General features: G+C 44.3%; 1 protein-coding gene across 1 annotated transcript in view; it reads right to left on the bottom strand.

The window, feature by feature from the left end:
- Positions 1-4607: 4607 nt before the first annotated feature.
- VPS26A (VPS26 retromer complex component A) overlaps positions 4608-20955 on the bottom strand; it is a 35180-nt gene continuing 18832 nt past the window's right edge. Inside the window, exons 4-9 of the mRNA XM_088476092.1 lie at positions 19480-19636; positions 19092-19256; positions 18504-18610; positions 7493-7561; positions 6279-6421; positions 4608-5200 (exon numbers count right to left, since the gene is read on the bottom strand). Coding sequence (XP_088332218.1) covers positions 5090-5200; positions 6279-6421; positions 7493-7561; positions 18504-18610; positions 19092-19256; positions 19480-19636 — 752 coding nt within the window. The 3' untranslated portion in view covers positions 4608-5089. The remainder of the gene's footprint in view (positions 5201-6278; positions 6422-7492; positions 7562-18503; positions 18611-19091; positions 19257-19479; positions 19637-20955) is intronic.

Here is a 20955-nt window from a genome sequence, read left to right as displayed (position 1 = left end):
CTACTCACCTCCACAGGTCCACAACTCAACTTTGGCATTGCAAATGCACCATATACCTGCAAAAGTGTTCACGAACCGCTAACCGACAGTGGAGGCAATAGTGCTACAATGCAGATTTCCACCTTTTCAAACTATGCTGTCGACCTACAATACTGCCCTTTCCCTCTCTAAACAGTCTTATTAAAAGACTCTTATCTCCTCCCAGTCCTCCAACCCCATAATCTCTTGGCCACTTTCAACTCCCTCCTCTGCCACCATCCCCTCATCACCCCCTCCTCACTCTCTGCCCTTGATTTTGCTACTCATTTCATATTTAAAACTGAATGCGTCAGGACATCACATCCTCTTCTTTCCCAGCCTGCCTCTCCCTATCCAGTTTACTGCCTCTGACTTCATTCCCCCCAGTATCTGGAGATGAAGTCATAGTCCTAATCTGGTCCTCCTCCTTCCACCTTCCACCTTGACCCTATCCCTTCCCAAATCTTCTGCTCCCTCTCTCCTATTGTCTGTTTTCATCTTGCTCATCGATTCAATCTCTCCCGCTCATCAGGAACTAGCCCCTCTGCATTCAAGAATGCCCTGGTCTCCTCCATTCTTTAAAAAAAACACACCCTTTACACGAACTCTCTTTCTAATTATCGCCCCATCTCTCTCCTCCCCTTTGCCTCCAAACTCCTTGAGCGGATTGTCTCGCTTTCCTCCCACTCCCTTATTGACTCATTTCAGTCTGGCTTTTGTCCTATCAGCTCCACAGAAACTGCCCTCACTAAAGTCAGACGTGACCCTTTGGCTGCCAAATTCAAGGGCCACCATACTCAGCTGTGTGAGACTGCCTTCTCCTCGCTGTCCTCCTACCTGACAGTTCTTGCTCCATCTCCTCTCACAACTCCACTTCTCTCCCATTCACAGTCCTGCCATTTCTATCTCAAGAATATCTCCAGGACCAGACCCTTTCTTACCCTGAAGGCACTCAAGACTCATCCATTCACTGGTCATCTCCATACTGGACTACTGTAACCTCCTCCTATCTAGCCTCCCTGTCTTCCACCTCTCTCCACCCCAATCTGTCCTCCATGCTGCTGCCGGCTCATCTTTTTCTCCTAAAGTGCTTCATCTGCCTCCCATCTCTTACAAGCCCTAAACAGATTACCCTTCAGAACCCAATTCAAACTTCTAATACTCACCCAGTCCTTTTCACATTTACATCTCCAAACTTATCTCCCTTCACACAACCGTCCACCCACTTCACTCAAATGAATGCCACCTCCCACTCCAAGACTTTGCACGCGATGCTCCCTACCACTGGAATGCTCTACCTCTCCCAATCAGATCAGATACACCACTTTACAATACTTCAAACGGGCTCTCAAGACCCACTTCTATATCAGAGCATTCCAGCTCTCATCCTAACCCACTGCTCCATGCTCCTCGCTGTCTAACCCTTCTCTCTGTCACCCATCTGCCTGCTCCTCCCCATTAGACTGTAAGCTTTCATAAGCAGTGCCCTTTCATGTTCTTTTCTTCCCCTCACTTATATTATCTCCTCCCCACTACCTTCATCAGTACCTATCCCTTAGGTTCTGCCACCCTTCTGCGCATTTGGGTATTAAGAGTGCTGACGCAGCAATATTAATAAACCATGTCCACCTATGTTCTGTATTGTAAGTTTTTTCTTGTTTTGTTTATACTGTTTCTGTACATTGTAAGATGCAGTCTTGTTTTATTGCGTATTTGTTCCCAATTGTAAAGTGCAATGGAATATGCTGGCACTATATAAGTAAATATCAATAAATAATATAAGACATGCTGTCCCTCAGCACAGATATCTCCTACTTACCTTCCTCTTGCGGAATGGCGCACTGTCACCATACACTAGTATGTAGACAGAATTCATCAAGCTCCGAAAATATTATATCTTTTGAGCATTCGCCATCTTCATATGGCGAATGCTCCTGCTCTGGGCTCGCAACCCAATCCTTCCCTATGGGAAGGAGGTCCGGATTGCGAAGAGGGATCCTTCCATCAGACATCAGGGCTCGTGTGCATGCTTAACTTGTAGGTCGCGCATCCGCAGTCCCGTCACTGCTCCGAAAGGAGCAGTGAAAAGATTTACTGCTCTGAAAAGTTTGGCCCCGTTAATTATCATGAATAGGCCCCTATGTGCCTTAAACAAAGTTTGTGCACATTGAACCATCAAAAAGCAAAAGGTGTCACTAAATTACGTATTTTGGAATATTGGGATATGGGAGACTCAAAATGTAATATATGCAACCAGGCTCTGAACATGGGCAGAAAAACAGCCATGCAGATTTGCTTGAACCTGAGAAACGCTTATGACTGGAGATGTGTGAGGGGGAAGTTTAATATAGGCCGAGCACCATAAGGGAGTGGTTTGAGCTGTGAACAGATGGAGACTGACAGATACAAAACTGCCTGGAAAAGTCATACCTTTGAGGGTGCCTGAGGGCAGATACACACACACTGATGGCGATCATAACCACTAGCTAACTGCTTTCAATTGGCAGATTGTAGATTCACACTGAAGCATAACTTTTTTCTGTTTGAACTGCTCATGTATTTATTAGTTGTATCTGCTCTACTAACCACTTAACTGACTTTTTATGAGTAAGTTAGGTGAAGAACATCCATTTCAACTTATCCAGAAAAGTTTAATAAAAAGAAACATTTTTTTATTAGTGAAAAAAAAAAAAGTTTTTTTTTTTTTTTGGTAAAACATCGGATCACCACTTCCGGAACATTGTGATTTTCCATTTTACAGTGGCGTCAGACACCAGGTATACTTTGGGGGGTGAGGTGATACGGGTAATTTACCTTTTTCCAGCGGCTGCTAATCTTTGCAGCAGCTGGGTGGGGGGTCCTGCTGTGCTGCCGATCGGTCACTGGGGGAGGCCGCAGACAAGCAGAGGACCGGAAGATTCTCTTCCTGCAGCCGCCCACACTGTTTATCTGACTGGTCGAAATAATTTGCGTCCAGATCAGATAACGCACTGCCTGGTGTGGTCAGAAAAATGCGTCCATGCCCGCAAGTGGTTAGAGGTTTTTTCCTTTGTTCAACTTACCAGCGAACTTGTATATGCTACTAATGCATGCATCAGGAGACGCAGATGCATCAGCATATTGGTGAAAACTTTAATGTGCATGGTTGTTTTTTTTTTCCCGGCACAAATGCTGTTGTGTAAAGTGTCTCTCCAACTTAGCATGACCCCTGTGAACCCTTTACAGATGAAATCATGCATTGCTCCATAGTTAACTAAATTGCTGTTCTTTGAATGTATTAAATAGACTGCATAGAGTTTAAGATATTTTATTTCAGTATTTCCCCAAAACATTTATATATAAAACAATATAGTAAAGCAATTTATATACTGTACACTGTGAACAAGAAAAGTATTTTGAAATTATGACAATAAAAACAAAACAAGCCGCCACCAAAAAAAGTCCTACATATAGTAACAGTAAATACACCTGCTAACAAATACACTCATCAGTTTTAGCAATAAGTTTTTTCCTGTGTGAGTATCCTCCAAGGAACATATGTCAGTTTATTTATACTTGACATTAAAACAGTTATGTATCCAAATGTTTGCAGAACGTTTATTGTAACCTGTGAACAAGTTTTTATACATTTTCTTTCCCCCTGTAGATTTACAATACGCTTGTTTTATGCACTTATGGGAGATCCTTTAGAAATGATGAGAGTAGAAGATGCATTTTCATGTATTGCGATTCTCAGTGTTATGAGCAATGATATGTATAATGGCTGCTTTGCTTCACTATGGGAAAATGAAGGGAGGAGGGAACTAAATGCAATTTCTAACAGCAGCAGCACCAAAAGAATGATCATAAAAGCACTTCAGGGCTTCTATAACAGGGTATGCATTTTTAATAGCAGGGAGATATTCTGAGGCTGGCCCTGCAGCTTTATACTCATCCAGTCCTTGGCACTCTAAACAATGTACCTTTTCCAATATTTCAGTACCTCCAGTGTTCAGCAGATCTGAATCTCGTGTTGCCTCCAGTGTGAGCAAACAAAATCCCCAATGCATATTATTTAAACACTGTCTGTGTATAGGAGTTGTAGAGGACAATGATATGTAATGAAGAGGCAAACTGTATTACTTTGTAAAATGAAAGCTTAAAGACGTCTCCACCTAATACAAAAAAAAAAAAAATATCTACAAAGTGCTTACACGATTTCTTCACTCTTAGCACTGGATTCCTCACACCAGTTGGCCGCACAAATCCAAACTGCAGTGTGAAGTCTCTGCCATTAGTACATGTCTTCAACTCAGCTCAAACTGCAGCATCCTCTGTACAATAAGAAATCACGTGCTCGTGTCTCAACAAACAATGAGGGGGGCAAGTGCTTCTATTGTACCTAGTACTGCTCACAAGTCGCATAAAGAGAATATTTTGTTTTAAGCTGCAAACACTTAAATACACATGAAACTAAACAAACCAAAAACCACATACAGAAAAATTAACAAACCATAATTACGGTAGATAGAAAAAGAACATACATATTTGATGTGGCACACGACTTAGACAAAAGGTATTAAAAAAAAAAATTGACACATACACAGAAATGTCTTCAAAATGTTTAATAAAGCCTTCATTTTCAAAGTGAATCCTACGAATTTTTGGATGATTCACAGTAACTTGGGACCTGCCTGTCCAAAACAAATATAAACAGAATTCTAGCAAGGTGAACGATGCAATAGAGTGCATATTAAACACACTACGAGTAAGGCTCTCTTTGTCATTTACAGCAGCCTACATGCATGAAAGTAAAGGGAGACGTTTGTTTTAAGCTTGACGCATGTTCCGATGCAGAATCCCAAAATTAAAAATTAAATGAGTTATATAAAATGCTAGTCTGAGAAAGGTCCAGTGTTTCGGCAAAAGCACTTGGTATTTATATATGTACAAGTGGAATTACATACAGACCCGCAGAATGTTTAGTGTGGTACAATGAACAGCAGTGTCGGATGAAGGAAGACTATCTGGAGGGAGGTTTGGCCTTTTCCTATCTAGTTCTGTCCTTCATCTTTTTGTTGGATACAAACTCCTAAATCTCAGGCTCCTCGGCTGATGCTTGGGGGTCTGGAGACTCAAAGCGTTGGTGGAAGTTAGTTCTTTTCCTTATCTTCTCAGGTGCTTTTCTCCACAAAATTATTTCCTGTTAAAATGGTATTTTCAACAAAACATTTTTTCATTAGTGGTCTTGTTTTTATTATTATTTTTTTAGTTTTAATAAAAATGCGTGCTATAGTTACATAGAGATTGGGGCAGCAGTCCTATGTGTCATTGTTAGTACTACATTTTATACAGAAATTTAGGTAAAACATTCAATAGTCAGCAATAGCCAATATACACCTGCCAACATTAGAACTATACATTTTAGGTCAGCATATATGTTATGTTAACAGGTAAACAAATAAACATGCGAACAGAATACTCCATAGAATAACAATGTGAACAGTAAAAAATAAAAACACTTGCTCAAAAAAGTCCAGCCAGGATAATTTAATCTGCAAACATGTTAGGGTCGTTAAGCTTGGATTGGTGATAAACTTTTATGTCTGAAGATGTCAGCATTATGTGCTCTGCTTATAACAAACACAGAGTCTTGGCTTATATTTAATAGTACAGATATGGCAGAATTATTTGAATTTTAACCTTAAAATGATTTGTCCACTATTATAGAACAACCCAATATAACCTACACCCCTCTCTGCCAACCCTTGTGTTAAACTATGAGCTCACATGCCAGTTAAAGGCGAGCTTACCCAGCCTCTCTGTTATAGTGCTGAACAAAGTCCCCTAATTTGTAATATGTAATGGTGCGGTCACAGAACACAATGGCTGGGTGACACAGGCCACCACATTCAGTTCATTAAGTACGTACAGAACAAATTTTAACCTGGTATTATACTTTTTTTCAGTCACTGAGTGGTCATTGGTAGGTACAATTACTTTCATAATAATGATAATTTAAATATCATTTCTATTTCAGATATACAGAAAAACAATGCACGTTTTCTACCAATTCAGATTTTACTCTAATTTATTCATTTTTTGGAAGCAGTGAACAGGGCACTAAGCATGATTTTATTCCACTTACTTGTTACACTGCTAATTCTGACTTACTAGTTCTAATGTAAAAACTCTAATACCAAACAACAATTTACAACCTTTTGTCTACACCGCATTATAATAACCATACTAACATTTATTACAGAACGCATAAAAACTACCTGTTGCTTGAAATATCTTCTGTCTTCCTCATCGACAAGGACTAAGTTCAAGAAATACCTCACAGAAAACTTCTTATTCACATCCCTCATTGTGGGTGTTGGGTCATATCCAGCAAGGAACAGCCGGATGGGAATCGATTCTCCTAAAGAGTTACAGTACAACCAGTATTAGTGGATGTGATCGGAACGAAAAACAAACAAACAAACAGTGAATGTATAACTCTGCCGGGGACCCTGATAACATAAAATAATTGGGACAAACTCCTTGTACGACCAATCTTGTGTTAGAAGGCAAAATAAAAAAGAAAGAAAACCCCATAAAACTAATGTTTAGCCTGAGTCAATGCTTAAGCCTTGCAATCTGCATTTATGAAACAAAATTTTGTGACATGATACTGGCAACTGTTTACAAAATACCAGCGCTGTAAATACATTTACCAGTGCAGACCATGTCCCCTCCGTGTGACATCATACAGAGGGGGCGGGGCCACGATTGCTGGTAATCACAACAATGCCCAAAGCATCCTCAGGATGCTCCGGGGTGCTGTAAGGGCAGTGGTGGGCATGCCTGAAGTGTTCTAAGAACGCTCCAGGCGGCACTGCTGCCAGATGTGGGGCCGTTGGGTGAGCAGCAGTGCCGCCCACAGAGCTCTGCACGGCCGCATCACTCGTACACCCCTAGTTACGACCCTGAAAAATACTGTATATAAATGATGCTCCTCACTTTAGACAGAGTAAACATACTTTGAAGTCTGGTATGTAGTAGTCCTAGCATTCATAATGTCGGCAAGCAGTATTTAGAACCCAGAACTTAAGTGTGAACTTAAAGCATTTCACGCGCGCAGGAAGTACATCTCTCAACAGGATGACTAGTCCTCATTTACAGTGGTATTGCCAGCACGTGTAAATTGCTTTAAGTTCACACTTGTCGATCTCCTGGGTTCACATACTGCTTGTTGACAAGACGAGAGTAATCTATAATCTATATTCGTCAGACGTAAATTTTCAAGTTTCACTGAGTAACTGACACTAAACATGGAAAAATATGAAACTTATAAAAGGCACAGAGCAATACTGACATGTGGTCTGATCTAAAAGAAAATATTCCTAATCCTGACAGGGTTAATAGCTTAACATTGAGAAAATAAAACCAATTTATTAGGCAGAATATGTCCCAGCTTTCAATAACTAGCCCAAGAAATAGCCAATATTACCTTTTACTGGTGCCCCATCCATTATTTCATATTTTGCAACAGTTTCGGTCTCAGTTGTTGTACTAGGTCCTGCGAAGAATAGGAAATTACCCACGTGCCACATTCATTACAGACACCATTCACACTAAGAGGACTACCACACTAAGCATTATAAAGTATAGAACAGCGCCCATAATACAGTACAAATTCAAGTGCCGCCCTTGTGCCTGATTCTGATTGGATACAATACAGTGTGACAGAATAATGCATATGCAATAAAATGCATGTATAATCGCATTAGCAAGATATCTGCATTCCAAATGCGGCCACATCCGGACCTGCATCAACTAGCAATCAGGTCCTATATGTCTAACAAACCCCATGCTTCCAGTCGGCAGAAAAAAAAGATGTATTCAAGCAAAAGATAAAACATTATGAGAACTACACAGAAAAACAGGTTTACTAAAAGGTGCGATTCACACATAATACAGATGTGTCCACATACAGCTATCCTCAAATTGCGCCAAATAGCCCCATTTAGCGCGCCATGGACTTTGCGACTTAGTCACACCAAAACACTAATCTTAAGTACCCTTTACTTAGTGAACTGACAAAACGGAGGAAAATGGAGCAAAATATACACAATCTAGGTGCTGCTGTGGAACTACATATACCAGCATGCACTGCTACAGTTTTAGTATGCCCTAATAGCAAAACTGTGGCAAGGCATGCTGGGATGTGTAGTTCCACAGCAGCTGGAAGGCCACATGTTTAATACCCCTGATCTAGTGTAAAAAGGCAAAGAGGTCGCCTACAAATTCCTTTGCTAAAAAAAGGAGACTTACGTTGCTTACCTGTTAAGTCTCTTTCTTCGACTCCATAGGGTGGACAGAGATGACAATCGGTACAGCCTGGAGAGGACAGTCTGGGCACCAAGTAGTTAATTGAAAATTACCCACAAGCCCAGGTTCCTCTTCACTATACACCGGCCCCAGCCACTGGACCTCAGTTTAGTTTGCAAGCCCACGGCAGGAGCGAGGCAGAGGAGAAGGAGAAGGAAGTACGGCACACACACAGAACCATACAAACCATGGAAAGTGCAGCTGGACAGGTCACCAAGGAAACACACCCTGGCAGCCAGGTGCGTCAGGGTGGCCGCCCTGTGCCCCCTATTGAAGCGAAGAGACTTAACAGGTAAGCAACATAAGTCTCCTTTTCTTCTTCCTCCACTAGGGGGCACAGGGATGACACAGGGACATCCCAAAGCTGTCCCCTATGGGCGGGGATGCTTCTGAGCTGCAGTGAGCCCCCTAGTCGTACACCAAGAAAGGTAGGTACACCTAACCCGGTGGTAGATATGCGGCGAAGAAAGCTTCCTAGCCTGCAGCATGATCCAAATGACCCTCCTGGAAAATACTTTTACCCTTGCAACGGATGTCTCGAGAGCCACCCTGTCAAAGCGAGGCGGGTAAGATCTGGATGGAAACACGGACCTTGAGACAGAAGATCCGGATGCAGAGGTGCATCTACGGAGATAGATCTGCGTATCACATGCGCCGAGGCCAATCCAGTGCCACTAGGATCAATGTGCCGCCCTCCAGCTTGAACTTGCGGAGAACCCGAGAAATCATTGAGATCAGAGGGAAAATGTCAAATCAGAGGGAAGTTCGAAGGAACCACTAGGGCATCTACCAGGAGAGGTTCTGGATCCCTTGTGTGGGAGCAGTATCTCGGCAGCTGATGGATGAAATGAGACCCCATCATGTCCATGTCCGGCAGGCCCCAACGGCGCATTAGAACATCTGGATGCAGCGCCCACTGGCCTGCATGAACATCCTTACTGCTTAGGAAGTCCGCTTCCCAAGTCTAAACTCCAAGGATGAAGACGGCGAACAGTGCTGGAAGATGATGCTCCGCCCAACGGAGAATTTGACTGACTTCCTGCATGGATCCTTGACTACAAGTGCCGCCCTGGTGGTTTATGTAAGCCACCGTAGTTGCACTGTCCGACTGTACCTTTACTGGACTTGCGTGAAGTTGTTACTGTGCCGGACACAGAGCCCTGTATATGGCACAAAGTTCCTGGATGCTGATGGAAAGTTGGCTCTCCTGACGCATCCTATGACCCTGAAAGGTTAGGTGACAGGTTACCGCCCCCCAATGCTTGCATCTGTGGTGAGTAGGACCCAGTCCTGGATCTAAAAGTGACAGCCGTTGTCCAAATGTGAACGCTGGAGCCATCACAGTAGGAAGAGACGTACCTCCTGGGGAAGGATTAAAGTCTGGGCCTGGAAGTTCGGGCGAGACTTTATTCATCGTTTTAGAATGACCCTTTGAAGAGGCAGAGAGTGGAACTAACCATACTCCACCATATCGAACGTTGAAACCAATGACCCCAGAATCTGCATGCACGAGTGGCTGAGAAAGGTGCGGATTCTGGTTTGTAAGGTCAAGATCTTGTCCAGAAGGAGGAAGACTGAGCTCTGGAATCCAACAATACTCCCAGATGTAGCAGCTCTTGGGCAGAACTAGCGTGGATTTCCGCCAATTGATTATCCATTTGTGTGACTGTAGAAGCTCCACTGTCACTTGGATGGGATCCCCGAGAACTGTCGGAGACTGGTCCAGAAGAAGCAAGTTGTCCAGGTAAGGTAAGATTCTGCCGCGAGGATGTGCTGCCATTACCGCCATGAGCTTCATGAACACACCAAAGGGTAACGCCTGAAACTAATAATTGCTGGTTTGGACAGCTTTAGTCACTCAAGCCGATGCAAAGGCTGGACAAGCCAGAGCACCCGCAATGACATAAATGGTCTTTAAGAAATGTTCTAACTTCCTATCCGTAGGATCTTTAAGAGATGCAGTATTAGGAATAGGAAGGAAGGATGACCTAATTAGAGGAGTAATATGGTCATCCACAGGGGGAGGAGATTCCCACTTAGCCCTCCCCGCTGCTGGTAGAGGGTAAAATGTAGCAATGCCCTTGGAAACTTAAAAGCGCCTACTAGGGTGAGTCCAGGCCCCGCTAGGAGGTCTTCTAGCTGAGCTGTAGACGGAAATTCCGTAACGGTTTTCTTCTGTCTCTTAAATACAGGTGCCTTGGATCTGGGAGGTTGCTCTTAGTCCTCCCCTAGGAGAATGGACTTTACTGATCTGATAAGAGCCTCTACGTCTACTGGCGATAGCGCCTCCTCTAGGACAGAAGACGTTCCAACGTCAGAGGTAATGGAAGCACTGGCCTCGCCATCTGAAGACACTTCGGAATCTGAATCTCCCCCAGATAAAGGAGTAGAGATTTTCGCGTGCAGCAAGCCTGCATCTTGGAGCCCTATCTAGCATCTGCTGAAAGGACGTGGACACCTGAGCTAACCCCTGGACTGTGTGCAAAAGTCTGATTCCAGGGTGGCTCCGCCATGGGAAGCTGAGACACAGCGACAGGGAGCACTGGAAACGCCATCCTGTCTACAAATTGTGATATTACCGGTGATAACCTGGACGCCCAAGCCGGTTCTGGACTGGATTCAAGGGATGAAGTCACCTGTTCCAGGGCCATAAAGCAATTGACACGAAGGCCATCGTGCTTTGGATCTTGAGGCGAAATGACCGTACCACACTTCTTACATGTGCACAACACTGTAGCGCCTACCTCCTTGGTAGTTTTATTTCAGGACATTGCAGAATCCCCACACATCATTAAAATTGAGGACATGTGTTTAAGCAATAAGGGTCTTTTAAACAGTGTGTCTGTATATATTATATAAGAGTAAATATACTGGAAGCTGTACTCACCCTTGCAAGGGATGTTCCCCTGGTGACTAGTAACCACAGCAGGTACAGACACACAAATAAAAGTACGACTACTTACATAAACACAGACCACTCAATGCAGAAATATGAGCTAAGGAGCTCTAGGAGCAATGTGACTAGAGCAGCTTCTGGGAGCAGGCTATGTGAGGAGACCGGAGCCCAGCTTCTCTCTCCAATGCTGAGATAGGTTATGAGGTAAAATGGCCGCTCGAGTGTTTAGGAGGAGGAGAGAGGGGAGGATCTAGCCTGGTGCTTGCTGGCTGCAGAGGGAGAGCGCGCCCCAGGGTAGAGGGAGGGGCTAACAGAGAGCACCTGCCTCCCCTGCCTGGCTGAACCCAAGGGAACATGGCTCCATATCACATCCCTGGTAGTCTACTGGGAAGCGCGGGAGACTGGGAGCCCACACTACCATTCCCGTCTGAGGTCTCCTACTCCCATGCAGGGAGCAACCTTACCTGTTCTCCACTGAGCTGGGCTGCGGCTCTGGATGTTCTGGAGTCCATGGCCGAAGTCACTGACCCAGTTGCCGGTGGTGGAGCGACAGTGGGGCGTCCAATAGGATGCCTTACACTGCGCGCTCATTGTAAAAAGCAATAAAATAAATAAAACTGTGGGGGACCACCTAAAGCAGCCCCCTATAAACTGGTGCTCAGCTCCTGCCGGCACCAAACTCAAATTGAGGTCCAGTGGCTGGGGGCAGGGTATGGAGGAGAGGAGCCTGGGCTTGTGTAATAATAATTAACCTTTTGGTGCCCACACTCTTTTTCCAAGCTATACCCAGTGTCATCCCTGTGGTCCCTAGTGGAGGAAGAAGTATTAATCCTAAATTACTAGTACACTATAAGAGTGTAATATACAAAGTTGAGGGAAAAAGTACGCAGTATGTGTAAGAAGGCAAAAATTAGAGTTAAGGTAGACTTACCATTGATAACTCTTTTGAGGTCCATAAGGTCCACAGGGATACCATGGGGGTAATGTGGTTGGAGAGATCCAGGCAGCAAACAGTTCAGCTCCCAGGATGCCTCAGGTCCTACTCCATATATACCCCACCCCCAGCCACAGGCCTTCACTTTTGTAAATTAGCCTCAAAGCAAAAGGAGGAAAGAGAAGGAAGAACAATCATACACCAGAAGCACACTCTCACAAGATGAAGGATTCTGTGACTGAAGAAAAAATACCCAATGCAGCCAGTTACGTCAGGGTGGTTGCCCTGTGGACCTCGAAGAGAGAGAGTCATCAATGGTAAGTCTACCATAACGCTTATTTTCTTTTTCAGGGTCCACAGGATGTCCTAAAGCAGTTCCCTAAGGGTGAGGGATGCTCCTGAGCAGAAAGGAGAACTCATCACCCAAAGAAAGCATCCTGAGAGGCAAAAGTATCAAAGGCGTAGAACCTAAGAAAAGTGTGGACAGAAGACCACGTAGTTGTCTTGCACAATTGTTCAGCAAAGGCAAGATGACTAAATGCCCACGATGGCCCTACGGACCGAGTAGATTGTGCTGTCACCGTGTTTAGAACATGGAGATCAGCCTGTGTGTACACCTGAGAGATAGTCATATGTAACCATCGAGCCAAGGTCTGCTTGTTACCTGGCTATCCTCGTTGTGAAAACCATATAATGCAAAAAGAGCATCTGATTTTCTAACACAGTTTGTGCTCTCCGTATCTATGTGGAGCGTACAAACTAAATCTAGGGAGGCTTCACCCACCGAGAGGTCTGGAGCCTGAAAAGTTGGAACTACAATTTCTTAATTTACATGAAAATGGGACAATACCTTAGGAAGGTAACCCTCCCTTGTACGAAGAACAGCTCTATCCTGGTAAAAAATCAAAAATGGGGAGCAACAAGAAAGCTCTGCCAAATCAGAGACTCTGCATGCAGAAGAGATAGCAAGGAAAAAAAGTGTCTTCGCTGTCAACCATTTCAAGTCTACAGAGTCCAGAGGTTCAAATGTGGGAGCTTGTAGCCCCTTAAGAACCAAAAGGCAGATACCACGGTGCTGCCGGTGGGACAAAAGGAGGCTGAACTCAGAATTCCTTTAAAAAAAATTCTAATATCTGGTAATGAAGCAATCGACTGACAATGCAGAAACCTGCGCTCTCAAAATGCCCAGGCGGAGACCAAGATCTAACCCAGCCTGCAGAAAAGTCAGTACTGGGGAAACCCTCAACACCTTAGGGTCATACTTTCTTTGGGAATACCATTGACGAAAAGAATGCCAAACCCTGTAATATATGCGGGCAGAGGCAGGCTTCCGTGCTCTAAGCATTGTTTGAATCACAGAGCTGGAGAAACCTTCGGCTCTTAAGATGGAAGATTCAAGAGCCATGTCGTCAAAGCCAGGTGAGGTAAATCGGATGCCGACAGGGACCCTGCATTAACAGATCCTGCCATAAAGGAAGAGGATACGGAATGTCTATGGATAGATTCTGTAGGTCGGTAAACCAATGACGTCTGGGCCAAGCCGGAGCCACTAGTATTACTGTTCCGCCTTCCTGCTTGAATTTCCTGAGGACTCTTGGGAGAAGGGAACTTGGAGGAAAGAGATACCCCAGCTTGAAGTCCCATCTTACTGCCAGTGCGTCCACTAATACTGCTGATGGGTCTCTGGACCTGGACCCGTACCTGGAGACCTTGTGGTTGTGACGTGATGCCATGAGGTCTATGTCTGGTAGACCCCATTTGTTCACCAAGAGCTGAAACACTCCCGAGTGGAGAGACCACTCTCCTGCGTGTATGTCCTGACGACTTAGGAAGTCTGCTTCCCAATTGAGAACTTCTGGTCTGAATATTGCAGAGATGGCCGGAAGATGCCATTCTGCACAAATCAGAACCTGTGTCACTTCCCTCATGGCTACATGACTTTGCGTGCCTCCCTGATGATAGAGATAGGCCAGTGTAGTCGCGTTGTTGAACTGGATCTGGATCGGCTTGCCTTGGAGCAGGTCCTGTGCCATGAAAAGTGCTTTGTATACAGCTCGCAGATCCAAGATGTTTATTGGCAGATGACTTTCCTGATTTGTCTATTTTCCCTGAAAGGTGTGATTACCCGTCACTGTCCCCCATCCGCGAAGATTGGCGTCCGTGCTGAGAAGCACCCAATTTGGAATCCAGAATGGGCGCCCCCTTTGTCCAGATGATCCTTTTTCGGCCACCAAGGAAGGAAGGAGAGATGAACCTCTGTAGTGAGAAGGATCCTCTGGGATCTTATTAGCTGATACTGTCCTTTCCACCTGGAGAGAATCAATCTTTGCAGAGGCCTTGAATTAAACTGAGCATACCCCACCATGTCGAAGGTGGATACCATTGATCCCAGGACCTACATCACTGATAGAATGAATACCCTTCGCTTGTGTACTCGTAATGATAGGAACGCAATCTTGTCCTCTGGTAGAAACACCCTTTGTACCTGAGAATCCAGAAGTGCTCCCAGATGTATTATCTGTTGTGTTGGAGAAAGAGGATTTCTTCGAAAATTGAGGATCCAGCCGTGCTTTTGTAGGTCAGTTGAAGAGGGTGTTGTAAAACAACTGGAGTTTGTGCCAATATCAAAAGATCGTCCAGATATAGTAGTATTCTGATTCCCTGACGCCTGAGCTAGGCAGTCATGACTGCCATTATCTTGGTAAATACCCGGGGGACCGTTGATAGGCCAAAGGGCAGTGCCTGAAATTGGTAATGTTGTAAAACAGCAAACCATAGAAATTGTTGGTAGGATGGCGTAATAGGAACATGCAGAAACGCATCTTGAATGTCCAGGGAAATCATTAAAATCCCCAGGCTCCATTTCCAAAATAATTGACCGGAGAGTTTCCATACGGAACTTGGGTACATGGATAAACCCGTTGAGGGTTTTAGGTTTAGAGTAAGGCGATGAAACCCATTTGGTTTCTGAACCAAAAATAGATTTTAATAATAACCCTTCCTTGTCGCAACACAGGAACCGGGATTATTACCCCTGCCTGCAGCAGGGAGTGAACGGCCTCCTGAAAGGTCAAGGCCTTGACCGCACCTGATGGAGGATCTGTGCAAAAAAAAACTTCTGGGGAGGATGACTCCAGAAAGTGAATGCATACCCCACAGAGAGACCACTTCTCGGACCCAGGCATCTGTTGTTGTTTGATGCCAGTAATCCGCAAACTGAAGAAGTCAGCCTCCCACCCTGGGATCCACCAGGAGGAGGCCCGCCCCCATCAAGCTGAGGGTTTGTCGTCAGACTTTGATGCTGGACGTCTGTCCGGCCCAGACCTCTTAGTTTGTCGCCTGGATGTCCTGCGAAAACTAGACGGCTTGGAGGAAGATTGTTCCATTGCTCGTCCCTGTGTGCCTAGATTTTATTGCAACCGTAGATGGCAGACCTGCAGACTTTGAAGCTGCCAAAGTAACTATTATCTAACTCTGCTCCAAAAAGTATATTTCCATAGAAAAGGTAAGGTTTCCAGAGCCGCCTTTGATCCTGTATAAGCTTTCCAGGATCTTAACCAAAGGACCCTGCGCGCCACTACTGAAGCTGCTGATGCTTTAGAAGCTAAAATCTACTGCAGCTCCTCCCAAATAGGAGGCCGCTTCCTGTATGTGGGAGATATACGTCATCTGTTCTCTGGTAGCATCTGGTAGAGAGTTTTCCAATGCCTCCGTCCATTCTTCAACAGCTTTGGCTACCCAGGTGCCAGCCATAGCTGGACAAGTAACAGCTCCCGATGATGAAAATAATGCCTTAAGCCATGTTTCAATTTTCCCATCTGTAGAATCCTTAAGAGAAGATGCTGACGGAATAGGCAATGTAGCATTTCTGACTAAGTGCGTCACGTGAGCATCCACAGTAGGAGGTACCTCCCACTGGGAAAAAAATACAACAATATTCATCTTTTATTCACATAAAACCGTTTATCCGGGTTACCCCATGCCTCTTCCATAAGCTCAGTGAGCTGCTTGGATTTAGGAATCTCTGTTTTGGCCACCTTCCGGTGTTTAAACACTGGAGCCTACTTACTAGGAGCTGAATCATCATCCTGAATATCTAGGATTGATTTAACTGCCCTCACCAAGAAGGAACATCCACTGAACAGATGATCCTCCTGTCCCGAGCTAGAGCCTGGAAAAGAACCCTGTGCATCATCCGATTCCCTTGATGATGCGTCTGAATCCATATGCTGAACAGACCGATAAAAAGATAACTTTTGCTTATGTGCCTTAGTAATTACCAGTCTGCTTGCAACAGCTGACTAAACCATGGATGCTTATGCAAGCCATACTCTGACTTGCATAAGCATCCATCCAGGAAGGATGTATAGGAGGTGCAAACATATCATGCTGTGGATACCCCATACAAGGAGGCAGTATGGGAGTAGCCATACGATCCACAAACTGCTTCATAACCGGAGACGTGGAGGATACCCAAGATGGCTCTTGTACAGGGACTGGTATACTGGACTGGGGAGGTGGTTCTTTATAACAGACAGTACACAAACCATCCTTTATAAAGTCCTGAGAGGACAAGCCTGTCAAACAGGATTTATATGAAACCAGCAAAGGAGCCTCTCCCCTCCTGATTCCCTTTTTACTTTTTGACATATCAATTATAAAAGGTAACAATGCAATGTGACAACTTTGCAAATAACAAATAAATGAAGTATAAAAGAAAAAACCCACACACCTGCAACAGGAATAAGGAGAAAAACAGTTATAGTTATAACTGACAGTCTAATATAAAATAAAAGGCAGTATTAACACAGCAGCTAGCAAACAGGTACATACAATGCACATGCAAATTTAGTTGCACTGGGCTCTGAATCAACTACTCAAAACACGCTGCTTGGTAGGATATAGAGCACTATATACCTGGCCCATGGGAAAGGTATACAGGGAGACTGACCCAAAACCTCCTGAGACCAACAGCTACAGCAGCACACCGATAGCGGACTGTGAGTGTCTCATATACATGAGGCGGGTAGGAGGAGCGACCCAGACACACGAAAACCTTTGAAGAGACTGCGTCTGGGTCGGAGCTGCCGGGGGGAGTGCCTACCTCCCCTAAACTGCATCAACCAGCTGAGTACGCTGGCCTCGTGGCAGCAGAAGCGTCTGCTGTCGATCCCCGACATCAGACGATAAGGCCCAGGTGGTCTAGTGAGGACGCGGACATTCCGGGCCCTGACTGTAGCGGCTTCCGGTGAGTCTCCTGCGCCGGAAGTGAGGAATCACCTTACTTGACATCTCTGTGCGTCCGGTTGCAGTCTGGGTCCCAGCATCGCTGGTAGCAAGCTCAGCCGAAACCCACCAAAAATCACCAGCCGTTACTGGTGTTCCGGCCCGGCGGAGGTAGACAGTCACAGTACCTGCGTCTTAATCCAGAAGCTCAGTACTGCCAACCCAAAAACATAGAAAATGAAATAAATCATAAAATAAAAGCTTAGGACTGCCTGAGTAGTCTCCTGTTACAAAGGTGCGCTGAATACTGCCACACCAAATGAACAACTGAAGGACTGTGGCTGGATCTCTCCACCCACATTACCCCATGGTATCCCTGTGGATCCCTATGGACCCTGAAGAAGACAGACAAGTCCGATATCAGTGACCTGAGCCATGCATAATTAGGATTTTTTTTTTTGTTGCAAAGCAATTAGTATAAATTTGCAGGTAAAGCATAAGTACTTAATACACACAATATATTCAAACTAGGGGACTGATTTAGAGATGGACGCTAATGTCATTTTAACACAGATCGATCAGATTGTTTGCCATTGCGCATGCATCGCAGTGCATTTGGGGGTGTCGGCAAAACACAGACGTTTGAACGCAGTTACATAGGCGTGCATAAATTAGCCGCTGCATACGCAGCTCTGCGTGTCAGAAGAGCAGCTAAGGCTGTGGCAGATGGGTAAGATGGCTGCCAATGTGCTTCGATGTTACCGATATTTAAGCAGATATGCGTAGTCGCATGCAGGTAAAAAAGCAGCAGTGGGCGTCTTTGTGCATGGGTGAACTATGCCAACATGAGCATATTTTTTGCAGCTGCATTCCATACGAAATCGCAGCTGCAATCGCATTAGCGACCATATCTGAATCAGGTCATAAGACGCAAACTTGTGGACAAAGTAGCAAAATTGAGGTAACCACTCCATGCGTCTCGCGACATTTGGTGCACAAAGGATAAGTGTATGAGGAAACGTCTGTATCTCAGTTATAAGTCGTCCAACAACCCAGAGGAGATACAATTCTTACCTATTCCTGTAATTTCCTTCTTTATCAACTGTAATTCCATGTGCTGGATTTTTATTCTAACCAATAGGAAGTAAATTTTCCCAACAATAACATCTTTCAGGTGGTACCTTTGACACAAAAAAGTGAAAAATTTCCATAAACCAGAACATGCAATGCCATAACTTAAACACAGACATATTTACATATTTTAACTGCATAAAATAAGTTCCTAACCAAACAAAAAGAGTCAGACATGGTAAATCTCATTGTAAGTATCAGAATACGTTAAAAATAAAGTCGTAGCTGCAGGTTTTCAGAGGAATAAAACAATTCGGTTTAGAATAAACTAATGTTACTTTCATGTTAGGTAAACAATACACTCAGATTCCTGGCCTGGGGGCAGGGAGGGATTATTAGGTTTTTATATCACTCTTTCAGAAGTCTAACAAAATAATGGATGATTCATGTATACTTTACTGCTGCCTGTTCAAGTCAGACCTATTCAGAATCTGAATCAGCTCATGTTCATCTTCTATAATTATGTCAACAGAGGAAAGCTCTCCATATAGCTAAATGAATATTCCCTTCATGATCAATAGAAGAACTCACTTAGATTTGTTGTATTCAAATTCTATGTGCAAACAGTCCTCTATTCCAACTTCCATTTTGATTGAGTTGTTGACATCTGGATATGTGGCAAGTTGGTGAACTAGTAAGTCATACTCCTTTACCAAGTCTGTTAGACGCCTTACTATCGTCACTTTGAGGAAGTACCTGGAAAAGCAAAATAACCCAATTGTCACTAATATGCTTACCCAGCAACTTTCAGCAGAGAAAAGCAGAACACTGCAGGGAGCATGAAACTCAGGGACTGACAGTGCTGCCATATATGTTTTTGTGTAGCTATGGATTGCCATCTTCAGTCTTTTCAGTTTTATAATAATAGAAAAAAAGCCATAAAATAATCAAATCCTAAACCAAAAGAATGACACGGTACCTCAATCGAACATTTGAACCTATGTAGGATTCGTAAGGTTTCTCAACTTGCATGAATTCAAAGTCATAACTTCTGCTTTGTGTTAACTCCCCAGGTAGAGCCAATTCTTTCACCAGATTTACAAACTCGTGTGTATTGCTTTTATCATTGAAAAGTTCTAGAAAAAAAAACAAAACAGTAAATTAGGTCAAATAGTACACACACAACTATTTAATAAATAAATATTAAGTATTTTGTTTAAGGCAATAAAAATAAAAATATTTTACACACACACACACGTGGTTCAATAAGTAAGGTAACAAGACCTCTCGTGTGTAACAAGACCTCTCGTGTGTAATGTTCTCTATTTCGTTCTAATTTCCCGCCAGGCCAGAGCAGGTAGACCACTACTTCCCCTCACGCCCATTAGACTGCGCCTCATATCAGTCATACTGTCCCAGCATCAGATGTAAGATGACGGGGATGGCGGAAACATAGTCAGTCAAACATTGAGGTGCGTAGTGTGATCAGATGTCTGCATCTAAAGGGCACACCTGCAGCCGAAATTCATCGCCAACTTGTTGAGGTGTATGGTGATAACGTCATGTCACGGAAACAGGTTTGGTGCACTGCCTTGATAACAGGACAGACGTTGAAGGTGAGCAGCAATCCAGCCGGCCAAGCACGTCCATCGCGGATGCCACTTTGTGCTGCATTGAAGCTCTGATTCAGGAGGACAGACGCATTCCAGTTAGTGGCACTGCTGATGAACTGAACATCTTCGTGGATACTGTGTACAACATCGTTCATGAGCAACTGGGGTACAGGAAAAAAAAGTGTTCACACTGGGTACCGAAACAACTCACAGAAGGTCACAAAACCAATAGGCTGGGATTGTCTCTTGTGTACTTTACACAGTACCATGAGGAGGGAGTGCAGTTCCTGCAGCGTATTGTTACAGGTGATGAAACATAGATGCATCATGTGACACCGGAGACGAAGCAATCATCCATGACATGGAAACGCGCCTTGTCCTCACCTTCAAAGAAATGCAAAACAACTCCAACGGCAAAGAAAGTCATGGGACAGTGTTTTGGGACAACAGGGGCTTGCTTCTTGTTGATTTCCTCACCAAGTGAGATATTGTGAATGCTCTCCGCTATTGTGACACATTGACCATTTGTGGAGGACAATTTGTCAAAAACAACCTGGATTACTGCAAGCAGGCATCGTATTGCTGCACGATATCGCCAGGCCACAGTCAGCGAACCGCATGCATGAGGTGTTACGGCGCTACCATTGGGAGGTATTGGACCATCCTCCCTACAGCCCTGAGTAGGCACTGAGTTATGTCCTGTGGACCATTGAAGAAGCACCTGTGTGGAAGGCAATTCGTAATTGGCACTTGACCCCTTTTTGTCTATGCAGACATAGCTGCCTCGGTGTACCATTGAAACAAATGCTTAGACAAGTATGGGAACTATGTGGACAAATAAT

The sequence above is a fragment of the Taudactylus pleione genome, unplaced genomic scaffold (assembly GCF_031769625.1).
Source record: "Taudactylus pleione unplaced genomic scaffold, aTauple2 ptg000016l, whole genome shotgun sequence".
Lineage (NCBI taxonomy): Eukaryota > Metazoa > Chordata > Amphibia > Anura > Myobatrachidae > Taudactylus > Taudactylus pleione.
This window is presented reverse-complemented; position numbering and strand designations above follow the sequence as displayed.